The sequence below is a fragment of the Scyliorhinus canicula genome, chromosome 5, assembly GCF_902713615.1.
Source record: "Scyliorhinus canicula chromosome 5, sScyCan1.1, whole genome shotgun sequence".
NCBI classification, from domain to species: Eukaryota; Metazoa; Chordata; class Chondrichthyes; order Carcharhiniformes; family Scyliorhinidae; genus Scyliorhinus; species Scyliorhinus canicula.
The window spans coordinates 26,564,242-26,587,634 of record NC_052150.1 but is presented as its reverse complement, the minus strand read 5'-3'; the positions used below and the strand labels follow the sequence as shown (position 1 = coordinate 26,587,634).

General features: G+C 46.8%; 1 protein-coding gene across 1 annotated transcript in view; it reads right to left on the bottom strand.

The window, feature by feature from the left end:
- cep72 (centrosomal protein 72) overlaps window positions 1–22,132 on the bottom strand; it is a 216,146-nt gene extending 194,014 nt beyond the window's left edge. Inside the window, exons 1-3 of the mRNA XM_038796786.1 lie at window positions 21,952–22,132; window positions 13,799–13,977; window positions 2,493–2,620 (exon numbers count right to left, since the gene is read on the bottom strand). Of these exons, the coding sequence (XP_038652714.1) occupies window positions 2,493–2,620; window positions 13,799–13,862 (192 nt within the window). The 5' untranslated portion in view covers window positions 13,863–13,977; window positions 21,952–22,132. The remainder of the gene's footprint in view (window positions 1–2,492; window positions 2,621–13,798; window positions 13,978–21,951) is intronic.
- Window positions 22,133–23,393: the final 1,261 nt, after the last annotated feature.

Genomic DNA, 23,393 nt, shown 5'->3' with positions numbered 1-23,393 from the left:
CAGAGGAACAGAGGGATCTTGGGGTGCTTGTCCACAGATCCGTGAAGGCAGCAGGGCAGGTTAATAGAGTAGGTAAGAAGGCACACAGGACATGCCTTTATCAGTCGTGGCGTAGATTACAAAAGTAAGGAGGTTATGTTGGCGTTGTCCAAAAAACTTTGGTTAGGCCACAGCTGGAGTACTGTGTGCACTTCTGGTTGCCTCACTATAGGAAAGATGCGATTGCATTGGAGATTCACCACGATATTGCCTGGATGGTGCATTTGAGCTATGAAGAGAGGCTGGATAGACTCAGGTTGTTTTCTTTAGAGTAGAGAAAGCTGAGGGGGGACCTGATTGAGGAGTATAAAATTATGAGGAGTAAGGACAGGGTGGATAGGAAGCAGCTACTCCCCTTAATTGAAGGGGCAATAATGAGGGGGCAACAATTTTAAGGTGAGGGGCCAGAGGCTTTTCACCCATTGGGTGTTGGAAGTCTGAAATGCACTGCCTGGAGAAAGGTAGTAGAGGCGGGAAACCGCACGACCTTTAAAAAATACATGGATGAGCACTTGAACTGTCATAACATTCAAGGCTATGGGCCAGTGCTAGAAAGTGGATGTAGTTTTATCGGTGCAGGTTCGATGAGCCAAAGGGCCTCTTCCGTACTGTATGACTCTATGAGTCTAGTACAGGACATCCTTTGATCATATGCATTTAAGTCTATCATAGAAGGCTATTAGTTCGACATGCAAGGACAATTAGCAAGAGTCTGCATGAATGAACTATGTGATGACAGATGTTATTATTGTCAATATTTTTGGGGGCTATTAAAGCCATAAGATATAGGAGCAGAATAAGGCCATTCGGCCCTCATGTCTGCTCTGCCATTCAATCATGGCTGGTATGTTCCTCATCCTTCTCCCCGTAACCTCTGATACCCATATTAATCAAGAAATTCCATTATTAATCAAGAACACCAGATTAGTGCGTGGGGTGCTGTTACCTGAAGGCTACAGGACAATAGGTGGAAGGTGGAATTAGACAGAATAGTTCTTTCTTGAAGTTTAATTTTGTGTGCTTGAAGAGGAAACATTTTCAGAGCAGTGGCGAAAAGGTAGTGAAGTGAAACTAATTGGATAGCTTTTACGAAGAGCTGGCACAGGGCCACAGCCTTTCTGTGCTGTCTCATTTTATCATAAGAAAAATGTAACTGTAAATGTTTCTGTACTTGACAGCCAGCATTTGCCCAGTGTGCACCCTTTTGTTATTGAGAGCATCCTGAGTGAGGGGCAGCTTTCTCCTCATGAATTCCCCGATTGGATTGTGTTTTTTAATCAATCATGACTTGAAAAGGAAAGGGAGGAAAAAATCCCAGTTTATAATGGAACAATATTGATTCAAATTCAAGCATGCTTGGCTGAGGTGATCTGTAGTCCATAAAAGGGCAGATGGCGGTTTAATGGTAATGTCGCGGACACAAGGGCCTAGGAGAATGCTCTGGGGGCACGGGTTCATACCCCAACATGGTAGCTGGTGGAATTTAAATGTAATTAATAATCTGGTAGGCCTGTGGAATTCGTTGAGGAAGAAGTTAAGACAAAAACATTTTATGTTTTCAAGAAGTACTTCGATACAGTGCCTAGGACAAAAGGGATCAAAGGGTATTGGGGGAAAGTGGGATAGAGTTGAATGATCAGCCATGAACATAATGAATGGCGGAGCAGGCTCGAAAGGCTGAATGGCCTGTTCCTGTTCTGAGCTTCTAGGTTTGTATGTTTGTTTGTTTGTATAAGAAATAAGAGCAGGAGTAGGCAATTTAACCCCGTGACCACAACCCAATGATGTGCAGGAAAGGTGAACTGGCAATGCTAAATTGGCCCATAACTGGAAAAAAAGAATTGGGTACTCTAATTTATTTAATTTCTTTTAAAAAGGAGACATTTTGAGCTGTGTTGGCTATGTGGGACCTCCAGAGGGTTTCTATGGGGGAGGAAAAGCTATGAAGAGTAAAGAAAAGTGTCTGCTTTTCAGAAAGTAGGGTTTTGTTTTTGTGGTTTCTTGAATTTCCACAGCAGAGTGAGGTTATGATGTCCTTGGTGTACCTTTCCTACAGAAACAGCGGATTGTGGTATAATTATTGAAATTTTGTAGTTAAACATCTATAAGGGAGTGTTGCCTAAATGATGTTTACCTGTGTGTCTACCCAAGTCAAGTTCTTTTCAGGGATGTTCTATGAAGCTAATTTTAACTGTGTAACTGTAATTTTGTGTGCTTAAGTTGTCTTTTCTTTTGTTAATAAATGTTTTAATTTAATGTTTAAAATCCCCAAAATGCTATTGGGATTTGTGGCTTCTGAATTCTGTAGACTTTTGTTTTCTTGCCACAGGAACTTTAGTTTGCTCGGCAATTAACATTTGTTGGATAATAACAACTGCTAATTTAAAATATTTAACAGTTATAATACACAGGCAAATGGGTTAGAGATTAACAAAAACAAGTAAGAAACTGACCTCTGATGTAACCAAAGAATTACGAGATAGGTCTAGTGTTTTAAGACGGGTAAAGTTCTCAAGGGACTTTCCAAGATGGGTGATCTTTTCTTCATAGCTTCCAGGCAGAAACAAAGAACGCACATCCGCTGAAAGACAGACAAAAAAAGTTAACATTTATTGTAATCAAAGTGCAATCATAATTTAACAATTCATCATAAATAATTCATGATTTTTACTTTGCTGTTTCTATTTAGTGCATAATTGGAACAGGACAATTCATTTCTGAAAATGCTAGGGAACGTGCCATCAGCACCCACAGCACCCCAGCCCTCATGTTACTCTTGACAGTGAACAGGAAGATGAGGCGCATTCGCAGACCTCACAGCTGAGCCCCATCTTGTTCTCACTCGATATCTGCAGATGTTACAGTTCACTGGCTAACTATTGGGAGCAAGAGTCTGTCCCCCCCCCCCCTCCCCCCTCCCCCCCCCACCCTCACCCTCTTACTGAGACCTGGGGTCTTATTTCCCAAGGAGTAAAAGTTCACATTTGTGCTTGTTAAAGCCCTCACACCCTTTGACCTAGCTCAAAAGAAAAGTCAACCTCCGTGGCTGGCAAGCACTTTCAATGAACTGAATCGTGGCCGAGCGCAGTCAGAATGGTCACCCTCAATGTTCCCTCTGAGATGCATATCTGCACAGAAACATGGGAATGTTTCATGCAGGTCACACATAAGTTGCCCAGTTGAACAATTGTCTTTGCATGTAGTCACACAACAAAATTTAAACGGGACCGGCATTGAAATGAAAAAGTGCACTCGACAGAAAAAAAAGGGGGGACATTGGTCACTCACCGATGACATTTATGCAGCACCTTTAAAGAAGTAAATTGTTCCGAGGTGCTTTCAGGCAACGTTGTCATAGTGTGGTGCTGAGTCACATCAAAAAGACATTAGGATAGGTGACCAAAAGCTTTGTTAAAGAAGTAGGTTTGAAGAAGTGTCTCAATGGAGTAAGAGGTAGAAAGACACAGATGTTTAAGGGCGTAAATTCCAGAGCTGAGTCTGTAGGTAGCTGGAGTCTGCTGCCAATGATGGAGCAATGAAAATCAGGGTGCACAAGAGGTCAGAATTGGAGGTGTGCAGAGGGTTGTAGATGGAATGAGGTTCCCCAGCTAGGTACGGGTGAACATTTGTGTTCTCAACTGATGAAAATCACCTTGCTAAGGCAGCATAGGCTTAGGCGAGAAACTGCCGACTTGTTTTCAGCAAGCAACAGAAGCACGACTAGATTGAAACACTGAGTGATTTTGCAATTATAAGCCAATAAAAGCTCTAAATGTTTTGGCAGTTCTCTATAGTAATTTTAGACCATTTAACTGTGACAAAATGTTTATTCCCAAACCAAAGACCCACCCATCACAGTACCAAATTGTTTCAGATAATTTCCGTCATCCAACCCAGAGGCCTGTGCCATGTGTTGATGACTCATGCATTTTGTAATATCTGTCATGGATTGCCTATCAGTTCTTGGACCCAGCAGCACCCTTGTCCTACTAATATCACTTTTCCCCCCGTAATTCTAATTATTTGGATGTTTATAAAACACCAAACTCTAATTTTCCAGTAACTCTTGACTTGGTTAATTCCAATTACGCAGCTCACTGAAATGAATACAAGAAGTTGCAAAACCACATTAAAAAAGTGACATGAACGGAGATGCAAAGAATTGCTGGGGAAAAGCATCATAGTTGTAGCTAGTCGCAATAGTAAAATAATTCAGTACCACAGAAGAAGGCCAGTTAGACAAAGCAAGGACATAGAAGATGTAAATTAGCTTTGAAACTGATAGGCAAAAAGTAGTAACGAGTCATGAGTGACGTGCAACAAGATATCTCAAATACAATCAATGACTTTTCTATGAATAAGCTGAAACGCTATTTGGACTTGAAATAAATAAATCTTCAGACAATGATGGTACTAATCCCAGAGTGCTGAGAGATTGAATGAGCTTCTACAGCAGTGACATTTATTAGGACAGAGTCAGTTGACATTAGAAGAGTGACAATATGCCAGTCACTTGTAATACAGAACTTGAATATTGCTGCAAAGAGAGACATGCTGCTGAAATGTTTCATCTTACACTCATCAGGACAAAACGTAAGAATGCCAAATTTCAAACCAGCACAACAATTTACACTACAGGAGAAAAGTTTGCTGATGGGCTGACAAGTCGACTCTGTCTATCCGAGGAGTTGCTTCACATTTGCAAAACTCAAAATCAAACATCTACTGATCCTGACATTGGACAGCCCTGACTGAAAAAAACCCAGAGAGTACTCATCGCTATATAACAATCAATTTAAGATAACCAGTTGATCTTGTATCATGGCTCACTTACCCTTGCTAAAGCCAACATGCATTCAATTGCAAGGTCCTGTCCTCTGCAAATAAAAGGAATAGGTTCAAGCTTTGCACTTATTTGAATTACCTGGGATCCTTGGAAGCCAACAGTTCCACACTGTAGGCAACACCTTGACCACTGAATGAGCTTCTTACCACTAGGTTTTTTCCAGAAGTTCTAAACTTTTTTTCTAACACTCTCTTTACTCGTCTGACCACTCTTTCAACATAGTCTGGTATGTTCCTGTATTCATCCAAGTTGGAAGTTTGATATTCTTGATACAACATGGATACAGGTCATGGTTGGTTTAAACTTTGCACATAAAAGGAACAATCTGCAAGTTTTCATTTTCTGATGTTCACATATTCTTAACTGTATCACCCTGAGGTTTTTCCAACTTGATTCCCTCCTGCATTCCTACTCAGATTTGGTTTTATTCCAAATCTGCATTTCATTTTCACTTGAGCAAAAAAGCTACATTCCATGTTTTCTCACATTCTTTTTTTTTATCCATTCACTGCAAGAAGCCTTTTCATTAACAGATCTCAGTGTCCACTGGACTGAAGCTTGTAAACCTGTATGTGCCACGTATGGCTTAGTTTCAACAGTTGTCATGTTTTCACAATGTAAAACTTTGGAATCCTATTCAACCCAAGGATGAGCTTCAAATTCCACATCCTGCCCATCAGCACCTCCTAATTCCACAGCAATGTTCCTCCTGCTCTGGTGCCGAGGACAGTGCATTTGTGACTTTTAGGTTTACATTTTTCTGTGTTCTTCCTGCTGCTCTCTATCTCCCACTCATCATAAATTCTATTCTGGCTATATCCTAACATGCCCATGTGTGACAATCCATCCTACTGCTGCAACATCTGCCCACCCAGTCCACACAACTGTGCCCACACTTCCACCCATTCAGTGCCCATGCCAACTTCCACTCATATTTCATCTCACTTTTTTTCTCCAGCTCTGGGCTCCCGTCCATCCCAATTCTGCCTCTGCTCCAACAGTGATTGCAGAGACACGACTCCCAAAGTGGCATTCCCTACAACTTCCCTCCACTGTCAGAAAACTCAATCTCTATTTTTGGCCGTCTTGTCTACAGCTCACTGCCCATACCTTTTCGTGTTTAGCCCATTCCCTCCCAAAACACCCCAAACATACATTTTTCATGTTGAAAGGTGGTGGTATAGTTATAGTGCTACTGCATTAGGAATCCAGAGGCCCGGCTAATGCCCTGGGGACACGAGTTCAAATCCTACCATGGCAGCTGGTAGAATTCTTATTCAATTAATACATCTGGAATATAAAGATATGTTGGTCAAAAGCATCAATTATCATGAATCATAGAATATACATGCAGAAGGAGGCCATTCGGCCCATCTAGTTTGCACAGGCCCTTGGAAAGAGCACCCTACTTAAACCTACACCTCTACCCTATCCCCGTAACCCAGTAACCCCAACTAATCTTTTTGGACACCAATGGCAATTTATTATGGCCAATCTACCTAACCTGCAAATCTTTGGACTGTGGAAGGAAGCCGGAACAGCCGGAGAAAACCCACGCAGACACGGGGCGAACGTGCAGACTGCGCACAGACAGTGACCCAGGCTGGGAATCGAACCTGGGACCTTGGAGCTGTGAAGCAACTGTGCTAACCACTGTGCTACTGTGCTGCCCTACCATGAAGACCCATGTAGTTCATTAATATCCTTTCGGGAAGGAAGTACATACGAGCATACAAAATAGGAGCAGAAGTAGGCATACAGCCCCTCACATCTGTTCTGCCATTCAACAGGATCATGGCTGATCTCAGAATTTATAGTGCAGAAGGAGGCCATTCGGCCCATCGAGGCTGCACCAACCCTCTGAAAAAGCACCCTAACTAGGCCCACTCCCCCACCCCATCTCTTGTCAAAACGTAACCCCGCCTAACCTTTTGGACATTAAGGGGCAATTTAGCAAGACCAATCCACCTATCCCACGCATCTTTGGACAGCGGGAGGAAACCGGGGCACCCGGACAAAACCCACGCAGACACAGGGAGAACGTACAAACTCCACGCAGTCATCCGAGGCCAGAATAGAACCCGGATCCCTGGCAGTGTGAGGCAGCAGTGCTAACCATTGTGCCACCGTGCAGCCCCCAGTAGTTTGTGTTTGAAGTTCTGCATTCCCAGCTATCCAATAACCTCCCCTAACAAGAATTTATCTATCGCCACCTTCAAAATATTCAGTGGTTCCACCGGCTTCTAACGCAGAGAGTTCCAAAGTTACACAACCCTCAGAGAAACAAAACTCTCCTTATCTCTGTCTTAGAAGAGCAACCCGTAATTTTTAGTTCTGGACTCACCCACTCATCCTTTCTATCCCAACCTCATCAAGACCATTCAGGATAGAGACAAAGAGGCCTACAGCACAGAAAAGACTCCTCGACCCATCGCATCTGCGCCAGTCAAAAACAACCACCAAACTATTCTAATCCCATTTCCCAGCACTTGGCCCATAGCCTTGTATGCCCTGGCATCGCAAGTGCACATCTAAATACTTCTTACATGTTATGAGGGTCTCTATCTCCACCACCCTTTCAGACAGTAAGTTCCAGACTCCCACCACCCTCTAGGTGAAAATGGTTATCCTCACATCCTCTCTAAACCTACTGATCAACTCTCCTACATTCATGTCTAAATCATTTATATAAACCACAAACAGCAAAAGACCCGACATTGATCAGTCAGAAAAACATCTGCCGAACATCACCCTCTGCTTCCTGCCACCCAGCCAATTCGGAATTCCATTTTAAGGATCCCAGGGCTCTTACCTTGGCTATCAGTCTCCCATGTGGGATCTTATCAAACGTCTTTAAGTCAAAGTGGATTACGTCAAATGCATTGCCCTCAAATACGCACACCTGATCACCTTTTCAAAAAATTCAATCAAGTTGGTCAGTCATGGCCCTCCCTTAACAAAAACATGCTGACTGTTCTTGATTAATCCCTGCTTCGCCAAATGCAGCTTAATTCTGTCCCTCAGAATTGCTTCCAAGTTTCCCCACCACGGAAGTTAGGCTGACTGGCCTGTTTTTAATGGTTTATCTCTTCCTCCCTTCTTGAAGAACGGTACCACATTCGCTATCCTCCAGTCCCCTGGCACATCTCCTGTGGCCAGAGAGGAAACGAAAACTATTGCCAGCGCCCCTTCCTTGCCTCACTCAGCAGCCTGGGATACATTTCATCTGGCCCTGGAGATTAGTCTACTTTTAAGGCTGCCAGACCACTCAGAACCTCCTCTCAGTCTATGTTAATTTCTTTAATTTTATCACAGTGCTTCTCCCCGATTTCTATCCCCACACCATCCTTCTCGTGAAGCAGCACAAAGCATTCATTTAGAACCCTACCTATGAACTTCGGCTCCACACAAATTACCAAGGTGGTCCTTAATGAGCCCTACTCTTTCCCTAGTTATCCTTTTACTCTGAATGTACTTGTAAAACAACTTAAGATTTTCCATTATTTTACCTGCCAGCATCCTTCCCTGTTCCCTTTTTGCTCTCCTAATTTATTTTTCCCAAGTTCTCTTTTGCACATTCTATACACCTCTTGGGCTTCTGCTGTTTTGAGCCCTCGATATCTGCCAGAAGCCTCCCTTTTTCTCTTCATCCAATGCTGGATATCCTTCAGATCAAAGAGTGCACTGGATTTGTTGGTCCCACCATATTTCTTGATCGGTACATGTTGGTCCTGTACTCTCCCCTATTTCCTTCTTGAACGCGTTCCACTGTTGTCACAGATTTACCTAAAAGTGTCTGCTCCCAGTCTACTCTGGCCAAATCATATCTGATCTTATTACAATCAGTCTTTCCCCAGTTTAGGATTTCAGGCCCATCACAGAACAACGGCAGCAGCGCGGGTTCAATTCCTGTACCGGCCTCCCCGAACAGGCGCCGGAGTGTAGCGACTAGGGGCTTTTCACAGTAACTTCATTGAAGCCTACTTGTGACAATAAGCGATTATTATTATCCTTGTCCTTTTCCATAACAATCATGAATTTAACGGAGTTATGATCGCTGTCTGCAAAATGCTCCGCTCCCCCACTGATAATTCAACCACTTGCCCAGCTTCATTACCGAATAAGTTCAGGATCCAAAGCTCACGTAGGACGTTCTACGTACTGGCTTAAAAAGTTCTCCTGGCGCATTTTAAGAATTCTGGTCTCTCTAAATCTTTCACATTATGACTACCCCAATTAATGTTGGGGAAGTTGAGATCCCAATTATCATTACCCTATTACTTTTACACTTCTCTGAAATTTGCTTACATCTCTGTTCTTCTATTTCTCTCGGACTGTTAGGTGGCTTAGAGCAGTGCATCTCAAACTATCTGATGTGGCGTACACTCCCAGCAATGTGATTGTTCCTTTTTGGTTTTAAAGTTCAACCTATAAGACTTCATTTGAAAAGCCTTTTGAGAGGGCGTCCTCCATTACCGCTGTAATTGATTCCCTGAACAAACTGTGACACCCCCTTCCTCTTTTACCTCCTCCCATCTCATCTGAAGATCCTATATCCTGGAATACTGAGCTGTCAGTCCTGCCCCATTCTCCATCATGTCTTTACTACCTTCTGGGCCCTGTTTTTTAATCTACTTCCTAGCTCTCTACATTGTGCTTGCAGGACCTCTTCGCTTTTTCTGCCTATATCATTGATACTAACGTGTACCGCAATACCTGTGTTTGTCCTCCCCTTTCAGAACGCCGGGAAGCCGTTCAGTGACATCACTGACCCTGGCAGGAGGGATGCAACATATCATCCTGGAGTCTCTTATGCGGTTGCAGAAACGCCTGCCTGTTCCGCTTCCAATTGAACCCACTACCACTATAGCTTTGCTGTTCTTCCTCCTCCCTCTAGTGCAGCAGACCCACCCACTGCTTCACCACAATGCCGTCTGTGAGGGCACCGGTCACAGGCTGCTTCTCTGCGGCGCTGACTGCGAGAACAGTTTCCAGACTACTTTCCGCCAATGCTAACTGCAAGGACACAGTTCCCAGACAGCTTCTCTGCGGCGCTTTGAGAACAGTTTCCAGACCACTTCACTGCAATGCCAACTTTGAGGACACCGTTCCCAGACTGCTTCACTGCGATGCCGTCTGCGAGGGCACCAGTCACAGACTGCTTCTCTGTGATGCTGATTGCGAAAGCACCAAGACCGCTTCACTGTGACGCCAACTGTGAGGGCAACGGTCCCAGGCAGCTTCACTGCGACGCCAACTGTGAGGGCAACCGTCCCAGAATACTTCTCTGCGGCACTGGCTGCAAGAACAATTTCCAGACCACTTCACTGCAATACCAACTGCGAGGACACTGTTCCCAAACCACTTCGCTGTGACGCTGACTGAGAGAACATTGTTCCCAGACTGCTTCACCGCGACACCGACTGCGAGGATACGGTTCCCAAACCACTTCACTGTGACGCTGACTGCGAGAACATTGTTCCCAGACTGCTTCACCGTGACACCGACTGCGAGGGCACCATTCCCAGATCGCTTCACTGTGACACCGACTGCTAGGGCACCATTACCAGAATGCCTCTCTGCGATGCTGACTGCAAGAACACCGTTCCCAGACTGCTTCACTGCAACACTGACTACGAGGACACCGTTCCCAGACTGCTTCACTGCAACACTGACTACGAGGACACCGTTCCCAGACCGCTTCACTGCAACACGGACTGCGAGGACACCGTTCCCAGACCGCTTCACTGCAACACTGACTACGTGGACACCGTTCCCAGACTGCTTCACTGCGATGCTGACTGCGAGAATACAGTTCCCAGACTGCTTCACTGCGATGCTGACTGCGAGAATACAGTTCCCAGGCTGCTTCACTGCGACGCTGACTGCGAGGACGCCTTTTCCAGACTCTCCAGACGTACCCAATTCTTTTTTTTTCAATTAAGGAGCAATTTAATGCAATTAAGGGGCAATCCACCTATCCTGCACAACTTTGGGTTGTGGGGGTGAAACCCATGCAAACACGGGGAGAATGTGCAAACTCCACACAGACAGTGACCCAGGGCCGGGATTCGAACCCAGATCCTCAGTGCCGCAGTCCCAGTGCTATCCACTGCGCCACATGCCGCCCCAAGGGCAAGACGTTTCATTTTTTTAAAAACGCATTTTATTATAAACTTGTATCAAAGTAGGTTACAGCAAATAAACACCCCGGGAAACATACTTCCCAACAATCAGCTATACAGTTTGTACAGATTTTTCTCCGTTTTCACCCCCCCCCCCTTTCCATCACCCACTCCCCCACCCTCCTGCGATGAACAGCTCCTCAAACACGGTCACAAACATCCCCCACCTTTTCTCAAACTCCCCTGCTGAGCCCCTTAACTCATACTTTATCTTCTCTAACTGCAGGAAGTCATACAAGTCTAGGAAACCCCTTCCAGACCTTTTGTGCAAAGTTCCTAACCTGTAGATACCTGAACTCACTACCCCTCGGCAGTTCTACCCTCTCCCCGAGCTCCTCCAGACTGGCGAACATTTCCTCCAAATACAAATCCCTCACCTTGGCCAGCCCCACTTCCCTCCACCTCTTGTATACACTATCCATCCCCCCCCCCCCCCCCCAGGCTCAAACCCATGATTCTTGCACAGCAGCCTAAGCACTGACATCCCTTCCACCCTAAAATGCCTCCTCAGCCGATTCCATATATTCACCATGGACTGCACCACTGGGCTCCCTGAATACCTACTCGGAGCCACTGGCAATGCTGCTGTCACCATAGCCCTCAAACAAGATTCCTCCTCCATCCTAACCCACCCTACCCCTTCTCCTTCCCACCACCGCTACACCTTGTCCACATTCAGGGCAAGACATTCCTTTTTTTTAATTTTAGAGTACCCAATTCATTTTTTTCCAATTAAGGGGCAATTTAGCATGACCAATCCACCTACCCTGCACATCTTTGGGTTGTGGGGGCGAAACCCACACAGACATGGGGAGAATGTGCAAACTCCACACGGACAGTGACCCAGAGCCGGGATCGAACCTGGGACCTCGGCGCCGTGAGGCAGCAAGGCTAACCCACTGCGCCACCGTGCTGCCCAGGGCAAGACATTCCTGGGGTTCATTTAATTTCCCAATTCATTCCTCTTGCCATAATTGTTATTTTAAAATTTAGAGCACCCAATTTTTTTCCCAATCAAGAGACAATTTAGCATGGCCAATCCACCTACCCTGCACATCGTTTTAGGTTTTTTGGGGGGGGGGGGGGGGGGGGGGGGGGGAAGACCTACACAGACACAGGTAGAATGTGCAAACTCCATACGGACAGTGACCCTGTTCTTATTAAAGGTTCTTATTGCTTTTCTCCTTTGTAATTGTTTTAGTGAGGTCTGCTGAGAGTTCTGAGCATGTCCGAGCTTTGGGTGGGCGTTTTCAGTCTGCAAGAGAATGCCTGTAAGTTAGGCCTGTTTTATTACTGCTCCTGTTTTCATGGTTATTGTTGCTCTGCTGAGTTACTGTTATTGTTGAACTTCATTACTTATTTATATAAACAAGTTCCTTCTTTTAAACAAACCATTCAACTATCCTCTTTGTGGTCTCAACCACAACACGGAAACAATTTTTTGAAATTACAGGTATTTCCCATTATTTATGCTGAAAAAGGCTTTGAATTTATATAGTACCTTTCACAACCTTATGATGTCCGAAAATGTTTTATGCCAATTAAGTACTTTGTGATTATTACATAGATAAACTCAGCAACAAATTTGCACATAGCAAAGTCCCACATGGCTCACAGCAATGTAATAATGATCTGAAGTCTGGTCATAATGATTATGTTTGTTGAAGGACAAAAATTATCTGTGTCTTTGTATTTGCATTGTGTATTTATGTATGTCCTATGTTTTTTCATGTATGGAACGATTTATCTGGACTGTACGCAGAACAATACTTTTCACCATACCTCAGTGCACGTGACAATAAATCAAATACAAATACAAAATTGGGTAAGGCCAGGAAAACTCGCCTAATATTGTTGCTTTGGGGTCTGTTTTTGTCCAATTGTAAAGGCAATCAGGGCTGTGATTTAGCACTTTATCTGAAATAGGGCACATCTGACAATTTGGTTGGCACCTAGAACACCTTTGTGACCACGTTTCTGGAGTGGGACTTGAACCCCACAACTATTTGACTCTGATGCAAGAGTGTGAGCACTGAGTTAAGACTGGTACTCCCGGCCTGATTGCATGTATCTAGTTACCTGTACTGATACCAAATATCACTGCAGAATGGCATCCCGGGTTCGATCCCGGCCCCAGGTCACTGTCCGAATGGAGTTTGCATATTTTCCCATGTCTGCGTGGGTCTCACCCCCACAACCCAAAGATGTGCAGGTTAGGTGGATTGGCCAGGCTAAATTACCCCTTAATTGTAAATATTTTTTTTTAAAGAATAATTTGACGAGGAGTTGGGAGTTCTCTCCAAAGTCCTTCCCAATATTTATCTCCTAGCCAACATCACAAAAACCAGGCGCTGTGTGGCACTGCGGTTGGTGGGAGCTTGCTGTGCACTAATAGGCTACTATGTTCCCTACATTGCAACAGTGACTGCACCTCATTGGGTTGCAAAGCTTCCGAGATGTCGGGTGGTCATGAAAGGTGTTATATAAATGAAAGGGTTCAGCTTGGAGTGACATATTTACTTGATGTTGCATGCAGAATGGGCGTGTGGGGAGACCAGGGCATTGACAATAGGGACCCTGACCCTCAGGTCATTCCTGTGAACAGCTCAGCAGGGTCTGGGAGTGACCCCCCCCAGCTGAAAGGGCCACAAGAGGCGAGTTGGGGAGGGGGCTGGGAATTACCCCGGTCCTGACGGCCAGACCCTCCACATTACCTTCCCTCCCTTACCCAACCGCTGCTCCTTCAGCTCCACTCGCCGCCGGATCCACTCCTCTGTCACCAGCAGCGCCATCCTTTCAAACCGGGGCTCACTGCGCAGGCGTCCTCTCCCCTGTCACTCAGAGCCCGGGGGCGGGGCCCGACCGGTAAACCCCGCCCACGGGAGAGAGCGAGAGCGAAGCGTGTTCCTGTAGCCGGAGAGAGGGAACACAGAGAGCATGAATGTGGCTGGAAAGAAAGGGAACACAGTATTACTGCAACTGGAGAGAGGGAACACAGAATTGCCGTGGCTGGAGACAGGAAATATAGTATTACTGTATCTGGAGGGAGGGAACACAGAGAGCATGATTGCAGCTGGAAAGAGGGAACACATGGAGTATAGCTGGAGAGAGTGGAAACACATGGAATTACTGTAGCTGGAGAGAGAGAGGACACAGAATTAGTGTAACTGGAGAGAGAGAGAGAGGACACAGAATTATTGTAGCTGGAGAGAGAGAACACAGGGAATTACTGTAGCTGGATAGAGAATGCAGAGAATTACTGTACATGGAGAAAGAGAACACAAAATTACTGTAGCTGGAGAGAGAGAACACACAGAATTACTGTAGCTGAGAGAGAATACAGAGAATTGCTAGCTGGAGAGAGGGAACACAGAATTACTGTAGCTGGAGAAAGAGGGAACACAGAAAATTACTGTAGCTGGAGAGAGTGGAACACAGTATTACTGAAAACGAAATATGAAAATCGCTTATTGTCACGAGTAGGCTTCAATGAAGTTACTGTGAAAAGCCCCATTCCAGCGCCTGTTCGGGAAGGCTGGTACGGGAATTGAACCATGCTGTTGGCCTGCCTTGGTCTGCTTTAAAAGCCAGCGATTTAGCCCAGTGTGCTAAACCAGCCCCTCTACTGTAGCTAGAGAGAGGGAACATGGGGCATTACTCTAGCTGGAGAGAGAACACAAATACTGTAGCTGGAGAAAGATGGAACACAGGGAATTACTGTAGCTAGAGGGATGGAACACGAGCAATTACTGTAGCTGGAGAGAGTGGGAACACAGAAAATTACCGTAGCTGGAGATAGGGAACACAGAATTATTGCAGTTGGAGATAATGGGATCACATAGAATTATTGTAGCTGGAGAAAGAGAGTGAGAGAACACAGATTATTACTGTAGCTGGGGAGTGAACACAGAGAATCACTGTAGCTGAAGAGAGCGGGAACACAGAGTTCCTGTAGCTGGAGAGTGGGAACACAGAGAATTACTGTAGCTGAAGAGAGAGAACACAAAGAATTACTGTAGCTGGATAAAGTAAGAACACAGAAAATTACTGTAGCTAGAGAGAGAGAACACAGAAAATTACTGTCGCTGGAGAGAGGGAACATAGAGAGTATTAATGCAGTTGAAAAGAAAGGGAACACAGTAGTACTGCAGCTGGAGAGAGGGAACATAGAGAATTACTATAGCTGGAGAAAGGGAACATAGTATTAATGTATTTGGAAAGAAAGGAAACATTAGTACTGCAGCTGGAGAGAGGGAACAGAGTATTACTACAGCTGGAGAGAGTGGGAATACAAAGAATTACTGTAGCTGGAGAGAGGGAACAGAGTATTACTGCAGCTGGAGAGAGTGGGAATACAAAGAATTACTGTAGCTGGAGAGAGGGAACACAGTATTACTGCAGCTGGAGAGAGAGCGAGGGCAGCTGGCGAGGAAGGTTGATGAAGAAGCTTAGTTTTCAAAGGGAAATTAGAAGAGTCCACGAGTGCAAAAGGAGTAGAAAGATATGCTGAAAATGATGTTGTTGATAGATTTGGAGAGGGGAACTGTCGGCTATATCACGGACATAGATTAATTGAGCCAAATGGCCTCTTTCTAAATGCCCAAATTCTGCAAAGTTCTAAGTAAACAGTAATACTGTAGATGGAGAAAGCGATGCTGAGAGAGGGGGTGAGAAAATTCCAATAACGCGGCTAGAGAGGAAAGAGAACAGAGAGCAAGTTCTTTTTATCATTTCATATGCCTCGGTTCGAACACCCTGAAACTTCTAAATTCAAGGATTACAAACCAAGCTTAGATGTCCTCTTACTTTAACCCTTTAAACCCTAGTATCAACAATGACAATGTGTACTTACATAGCAGCTGTAACAAGTATGTAATCAGACAGAATTTGCATGGAGCCGAAGACAATGGCCTTTGTCTTCACAATGTTTAAATGAAGAAAATAATAATTCTTGTGAATCTGCGTATGGTCTAGACAAAGCTTTCAGTCCACTGACTTAATATCTGATTTGACTCTTTGCTCAAAGAGATAGGTTGTGAGGGGAGAGAATTAAAGTTGCAGGGAGGATTAGGAAATCAATTCTCGAGCTTAGGATTTAGTGCAATTGATGCGTAGTTTACAATGCTGTGTCAAAGGGAGTAGCGCATGTAAAAGAGGTTACAGTATGAGGAACACTTGGAGGGTTGTCAGTGATATGGAGGGATGAGGACATGAAAGGATTTGAACATGAGGATGACATTAAATTGAGGCATTTCAGCGAGCAAAGGGTTAATGGGTGAATCCTCGTGTGAGTTAAGATGCAATTAACAAAGCATTCACTGTGCTTAAATTTATGATAAATGAGGACTTCCGGAGATGGCATGTAGGTGGAGGCGGCACGTTAGGTCGTTCCTGCTCGAGGCTCAGGTTTTTGGAATTTAATGCCTGGTTTCAGGGGCAGTCTTTGAATGCACTGGTGCAGGAAGGTATAAGGAAGGTGGGAGATGTCGAAGACCCAGAAGAAGTTCACTAGAAAGAAGGGGGCGGGCCAAAGTCTGCCGTTGAGTGAGTTGGTGAGTCTGGCGGGAAGAACGATGGCGGAGGTTCGATTGCTGGGTGGGGCCACCCCCTCACAGTGGAAACTCTGACCGAGGTGATGGCCAGAGACTTTGAGAGGCAGTTCGCCAAACACATGGAGGTGCTGCGGAGGAGGTTGATGGCAGCAGTGAAAGAATGGGTGGAGGAGGCGATTGTCCGGGTGAAGGCACCAGTGTCGAAGACATCGGCCGAGGTACAGGAGCAAGGAGAGACGTTATAGGGGGTGGAGGAGGCTCTGACACAGCACAGTGACCAGTTCACCTCAATGGGTGAGGAGCTGCGGAAGGTGGTGGAGGCTAACAAAGGGCTCCGAGCCAAGGTGGAGGACTTGGAGAAGGGTAAAGGTGGCAAAATCTATGGATCGTGGGCCTGCCTGAGGGGGTGTAGAGCCCGAGGCCAACCGGGTACTTTGCGAAGATGCTGGCAGAGTTGTTGGGGAAGGGGGAAGACACTCCCGATATGAGCTGCCCAGGGCACATCAGTCACTCAGACCAAAGCCAAAAGCAAACAGGCCACCAAGGATAGTTGCAATTTGCTAGCGTTGGTATTCGCTTATACCAAGGTTTTACAGTGGAACTGGCGAGAAGGCGGCGGCCTTCGGACGGGTGAAGGAGGCACTGTACAGCAAAGGAGTGAGGTTTGGAATGGTCTACCCGGCGAAGCTGAGAGTGACGCACAACTCGACGGATTTCTACTTCGAGACGGTGGAGGTGGCGGAGGCGTTTGTGAAGGCCAAAGGATTGGGATTGAAATGAGAGCAGGGACTGGGACTTAGACTGAGGGGTTGGGGACTGTGCTTTGTTTTTAATCTCTCTTTTTTGTTGTTTCTCATTTTGTATTTGATGGTGGAACGTATGGGTTTTGGGTTGGTTGAATGGGGGAGGGTAGTTGACCTTTGTTTATAGTTGATTACAATTATATTGGGCTTTGGGGTTATGTCGGTTTTCTGGGGGTGCAGTATTGCACTGGTTTGGTTTGTTTTTCTGAGACTGGGTTATGGAGGAGGGGTTTGGAAGAGGGGGTCCTGGGCAGGGGCCTCTGCATTAGCAAGTGAAGGTTGGCTAGTGAAAGGGAGTGTGGTGGGGGCAGGGCCATGGTCATTGGAGCCTGGTCAAACAGGTTTTGATGGGCCTGGAAGGTGTGAAAGGTGGGGGGATGGGATCAATACGGGGAGAAGTGCTTGCAAGAGGATGTGGATGGGGGATTCTGTGAGGGAGGGGGGGTGAAAGCGTTGGCTGGGCTCATCAGGGAGATGGGAGGAGTGAACCCATGGAGGTTCTTGCATCCGAGGGAAGGGGAATATTAGTTTTTTTCTCGGGTAGACAAGGTGCATTTGAGGATTGATTTTTTTTGTGGTGGGAAAGGCGTTATTGGCTGGGGTTAGGAGGTCGGAGTACTCAGCAATCGTGATTTTGGATCATGCTCTGCATTGGATGGATGTGGTTTTGGAGGAAGGGTAGCCCAGAGGCTGGGGTAGAGAATGGAGATTGTTAGCAGACTGGGGCTTCTGTGACAAGAGAGGGAAGTTGATCAAGGAGTATGTCGGGTTTATTTACACAGGGGAGGTCTCGCAGTCGGTGGTCTGGGAGGCTCTGAAGTCAGTAATGAAGGGGGAAGTGATCTCTTTCAAGGCTGAGGTGGATAGGGAGGAGAGGGAGAAACGTCGAAGACTGATAGAGGATATTTCGGAGATGGATTGGAGGTATGCGGGGGCCCCGAACCCAGGTCTCCTGGCCAAGAGAAAGGAGTTGCAGGCGACGTTCAACCAATTATCCATGGTGAAAGCAGTGCGCAGTTGAGAAGGGCGAGGAAGGCTGTCTACGAGTACGGGGAGAAGGCAGGACCGTATGCTGGCCAGCCAGCTCCAGAGGGAGGGAGATAGTTCATGTATGGGATAGGACGGGGAAGTTTGTGGTGGCTCCAGAGCAGATTAATAAAGTGAGGAATTTTATAGGGACCTACGATTATAGATAGTATAGGGAGCCACCGAAGGAGGAGCGAGGGAAGAGGGAATTTCTGGATGGGCTAGAGTTTCCGAGGCTGGGAGAGGAGGATAAAGCAACATTGGAGGAGCGGGTGAGGGAGCAGGAGGCGATTGGGAGGATGTAGGCAGGGAAGGCGGCAGGACCCGGTGTGTTCCCGGTTGAAATTTCTAAGATATTTAACGACAGGTTGGCACGCTTGATGGTGGGAATGTTTGAAGATGCGAAGGGTAATGCTGTCTTGCCGCAACGATGGGACAAGCTTCCATCTTGTTGCTACTAAAGAAGGACAAGGAACCGGTGGAGTGTGGGTCATATTGGCCCATATCTCTGCTGAATGTAGATGCCAAGATACTGGCAAAGGTGTTGGCGCCAAGGTTGGAAGGGTGTCTCCCGAAGTGATTGAGGAGGACCAGACGGGGTTTGTGAAGGGAAGGCAATTGTTCTCGAACACAAGGAGGTTGCTGAATGTGGTCCTTTCTCCGGTGGAGGGAAGGGAGATGGAAGTGGTGATGGCATTGGACACAGAGAAGGCGTTTGAAGGTGTAGAGTGGAATTATTTGATGACGGTACTGAAGAGATTTGGAATTGGGCCAAAGTTTGTGGCGTGGGTGCGGCTGCTGCAGAAGGAATCGGTGGCGAGTGTACGCACTAACAGCATAAATTCAGGGTATTTCGCACCCCACTAGGGCACGAGGCAGGGGTGTCCTATGTCCCTCCTACTGTTTGCATTGGCTATAGAGCACTTGGCCATTGTGCTAAGGAGCTCCGGGTTGTGGAAGGGGATAGTGAGAGGGGGTGGAGCATAGGGTGTCCCTATATGCCAATGATCTGCTGTATATCTAGAAACCGACGCATTGGTGGAGAGCTGCTCCAGAGATTCGGGACGTTCTCAGGTGTAAATTGAATCGAGGAAAAAGTGGTCTCCCCACAGGGATGTAGGAGTAGGGGGGGGGGGGGGGGGGGGCTGCCATTCTGCTTGGCGGCCACACAGTTTAGGTATTTGTGGTTGCAGGTGGCCCGAGATTGGGCAGGGCTTTGGAAGTTTAATTTCACTAGGTAGGTGGGGAAGGTGAAGGCCGATTTGTCAAGGTGGGGCAATCTTCCTCTGTTGTTGGAGGTTTAAATGAATTTTTGCTGCCATTTCTGTTTTTATTTCAATGTCTGCTCGTCTTTTTACCCAAGTCCTTCTTCAAGGGGGGGGGGTGACAAGTTGAACTCCTCGTTCATTTGGGGTGGGGAGGTAGCCAGGATTAGGGGGGGGTGATATTGCAGAGGGGACAACAGGCAGGTGAAGGGGGGGGGGGGGGTGAGGCCTCCCAATCTTGCTGTGTTATTATTGGGCAGAGAATGCGGAGAAGGTATGGGGTTGGAGGAAGAAGGGTGGGCTCTGTGGGTACAGATGGAGGCAGGCTCTTGTTGGGGTTGCGGGCGCTCGCAACAGTTCCGCTCCCGATTGCCCCAGGAAAATACTCTTGAGTCCGGTGGTGGTGGCCACAGTGAAGATTTGGAGGCAGTTTAGGCAGCACCTTAAACTGGGAGCTGGGTCGGGGGATGCCGATTAGGGGGAATCATTGGTTTGAGTTGGGGAGGATGTAACCGAAATTTGGGGGATGGTATGAAAGGGGAATTAAGGATGAAGGAATTATTTCTTTGGGGGCGATTTGCAAGTTCAGAGGAGTTGGGAGAGATGGGTTGGCGTAGGGGGGAGAGTTTAGGTATATGCAGGAGTGGGACTTTGTAAGGAAGGTTTTCCCTACCTTCCCGATAGCACCGGCTTCCTTGTTGCTGGAGGCGGTGCTGTCAGCTAGAGGGATTGAGGAGGCAGGGTCGTCTCGGTGATCTACGGGAGAATTCTGGAGGAGGATAAGGGGTCCATGGAGGGGACTAAGGCGAAGTGGGAGAAAGAGCTGGGGTGATGAGAGGGTGCTGGAAGAGGGATTATGATCTGAGGTGCTGCAGAGGATGAAGGCCTCGATTTCATGTGTGAGGTTGGGGCTGATATAGCTGAAGGTAGTGTACAGGACACACCTCACAAAATCAAGTTGAGCCAGCTGTTTGAGGAGGTGGAGGATGTCTGTGAGCGAACCATGTTCGTATGTTTTGTCCTGCCTGAAGCTAGAATGCTTTTGGATGATAAAAGGGCTAACTTGTAATGTAGGTCAGAAACTAAACTGTACTAGCCATATAAATACTGTGGCTACAAGAGCAGGTCAGAGGCTAGGAATCTGTGAGTAACAAGGTACAAGGCAAGAGTGTAGTAGAATACTTTCCGCTTGTCTGGATGAGTGCAACACTCAAGAAGCTCAACAACATCCAGGATAGAGCAGCCCACTTGATTGGCACCCCCTTCCACAAACATTCACTTACTGCAACACTGACGCACAATAGCAGCTGGTGTGCACAATCCACAAGGTGCACTGCATGAACTCATCAAGTCTCCTTAGGCAGCACCTTCCAAACCCACAACCACTACCGTCTCAAAGTACAAGGACAGCAGATACATAGATGCCCTACCCCCTGGAGGTACCCCTCCAAGTCACTCACCATCCTGACTTGGAAATTTATCACCGTTCCTTCACTGTCACTGGGTCAAAATGCTTTAACTCCTTCCCTAACAGCGCAGTGGGTGTACCTACACCACACGGACCGCAGCGGTTCAAGAAGGCAGCTCACGACCGCCAAGGGCAATTTGGGATGGTCAACAAATGCTGGCCTAACCAGCTGAAGCCCACATCCCCTGAAAAAATTAATTTTAAGAAAGGAGAGCATTGGAATAGCCGAGTCTGGAGGTAACAAAAGCATAGCTGAGATTTTCAGTAGCAGAGGCTCTGAGGTAAGGCTGGTGACAGTATTGTGGAGGTTGAGAGGAGACACTCTTAATGACAAAGAGGACACGGGTCAGCAGTTCAGCCCAATAACAAAGAGGGCGCTGAGGCTGCAAACAGCCTCCCCGTGTTCAGCCTGCAATAGTGGCTGCCTGTGCCGGAATTAAGTCGTTTCCCTCGCCATTCCTTATCGGTTTGGGAAGCTGCAAATGCTTCTTATTTTGCAGCCGTGTCTCGCCACCCACCCACCCCCGTCACCGAGGTACTTACATTGCTCTCAACGTGGATCGCCAGCCCCAAGAGAGCTTCCACCCGCCCTGGGATCTGCGCGGGACCCGAGCTGGTTCTGCCGGCAGCGGTTTGTTCATTGTTGGCGGCTGGGCTGAGGCGCTAAAGGAGCCTGCGAGCAGCGGGAAAGATGCTGCCACCAAGTGCAGCCCTGACAGGGAATGCGTGTCAGAAACCAGCTGGAGAGCGGTGTCAATAAAACCTACCCCTCAACAAGGAACCTACACCTTGGCGATTGTCGCATCAACTGCCTCAGGGTCTCTGAACAAGGTTTTGGAGAGGTTCCTCCAAACGTGTGGAATGTCGGCGATTAAACACTTCATTTGAAAACAAACTTGCGTCTTCCGCAGATATTTTACTCTATGACCAGCTCCACGATACAAAAGAGCGCAGCTGAATACAAAATAATCAGCAATGCACTAAAAACAATATCCCCCAAAACAGAAACCAATGTATTATCGACAAGAAAACCAAACCACCAGCTTTCAAGCCAGCACACGGCCTCCTCTCCCGCCCCAAACGTAGCCCCACATCAGGGGAAAGGCGCCCAGAGGAGCAGCACAGACCACCGGAAAAGGACACACCGATGGGGGGGATTGCCTGGGACATCTGAAAGCCATTTTCAGCCAATTAAGTATTTAATAATAATAAATCGCTTATTGTCACAAGTAGGCTTCAATGAAGTTACTGTGAAAAGCCCCTAGTCGCCACATTCCAGCGCCTGTTCGGGGAGGCCGGTAAAGGAATTGAACTCGCGCTGCGTTACAAGCCAGCTGTTTAGCCCACTGTGCTAAACCAGCCCCAGTTGAAGGCACTGCCACATGAGCCAGTTTGTATACAGCAATCTCCCAAGCCCGTGTTCATGAAAGACACAATGTGAAAGGCTAGTTCTCCTTTAATAGTCACCAACGGTGGGCTGGTGCGGTGACGCGGTGGTTAGCACTGTTGCCTCACGGCGCTGAGGATCGGGGTTCGACCCGGCCCCGGGTCACGGTCCCTGTGGAGTTTGCACATTCTCCCCGTGTCTGCGTGTTTCTCACCCTCACAACCCAAAGATGTTCGGGGTAGGTGGATTGGCCATGCTAAATTGCCCCTTAATTTTAAAAATATCACCAACGGGAGGTGGGCAATACCATGGGCAATTTAATAGCATTTCATATTTCCATGGCAATATTATTTTGCCTCAATGTATGGGCTGTTAGATCCAGGTCTGGTGTTACTATGAGTAGATTGTGTTCAATTTGAATGGACTGATCCCCAGATATTGCTTAAAATCGGCATCAGGTGAATGCTTTGAGATAATACATCATTGGCTCAATGAACGAAACCCAGCTAGAAGACAAAACATTTACAGTTAATGCATTTCTCAAAGAGCTCATCACCCGATTTTCATTTGCGAATCAGCGCTGCCCACCAGAGTAAAGAGTTACACATCAATGAAGGGAAAGGGCAATTCAAAATGATGAAGGCGGAAGAGAAAAGGCAATAGAAGGACTGTGCTCTGCATCTCAATCATGATGTGGAGATGCCGGCGTTGGACTGGGGTGAGCACAGTTACCTGCCAGGGTAATCTCTGCAAGACATGCCAGATCATCGACATGGACACCACCATTACACGTGGAAACACCACCCACCAGGTACGCGGCGC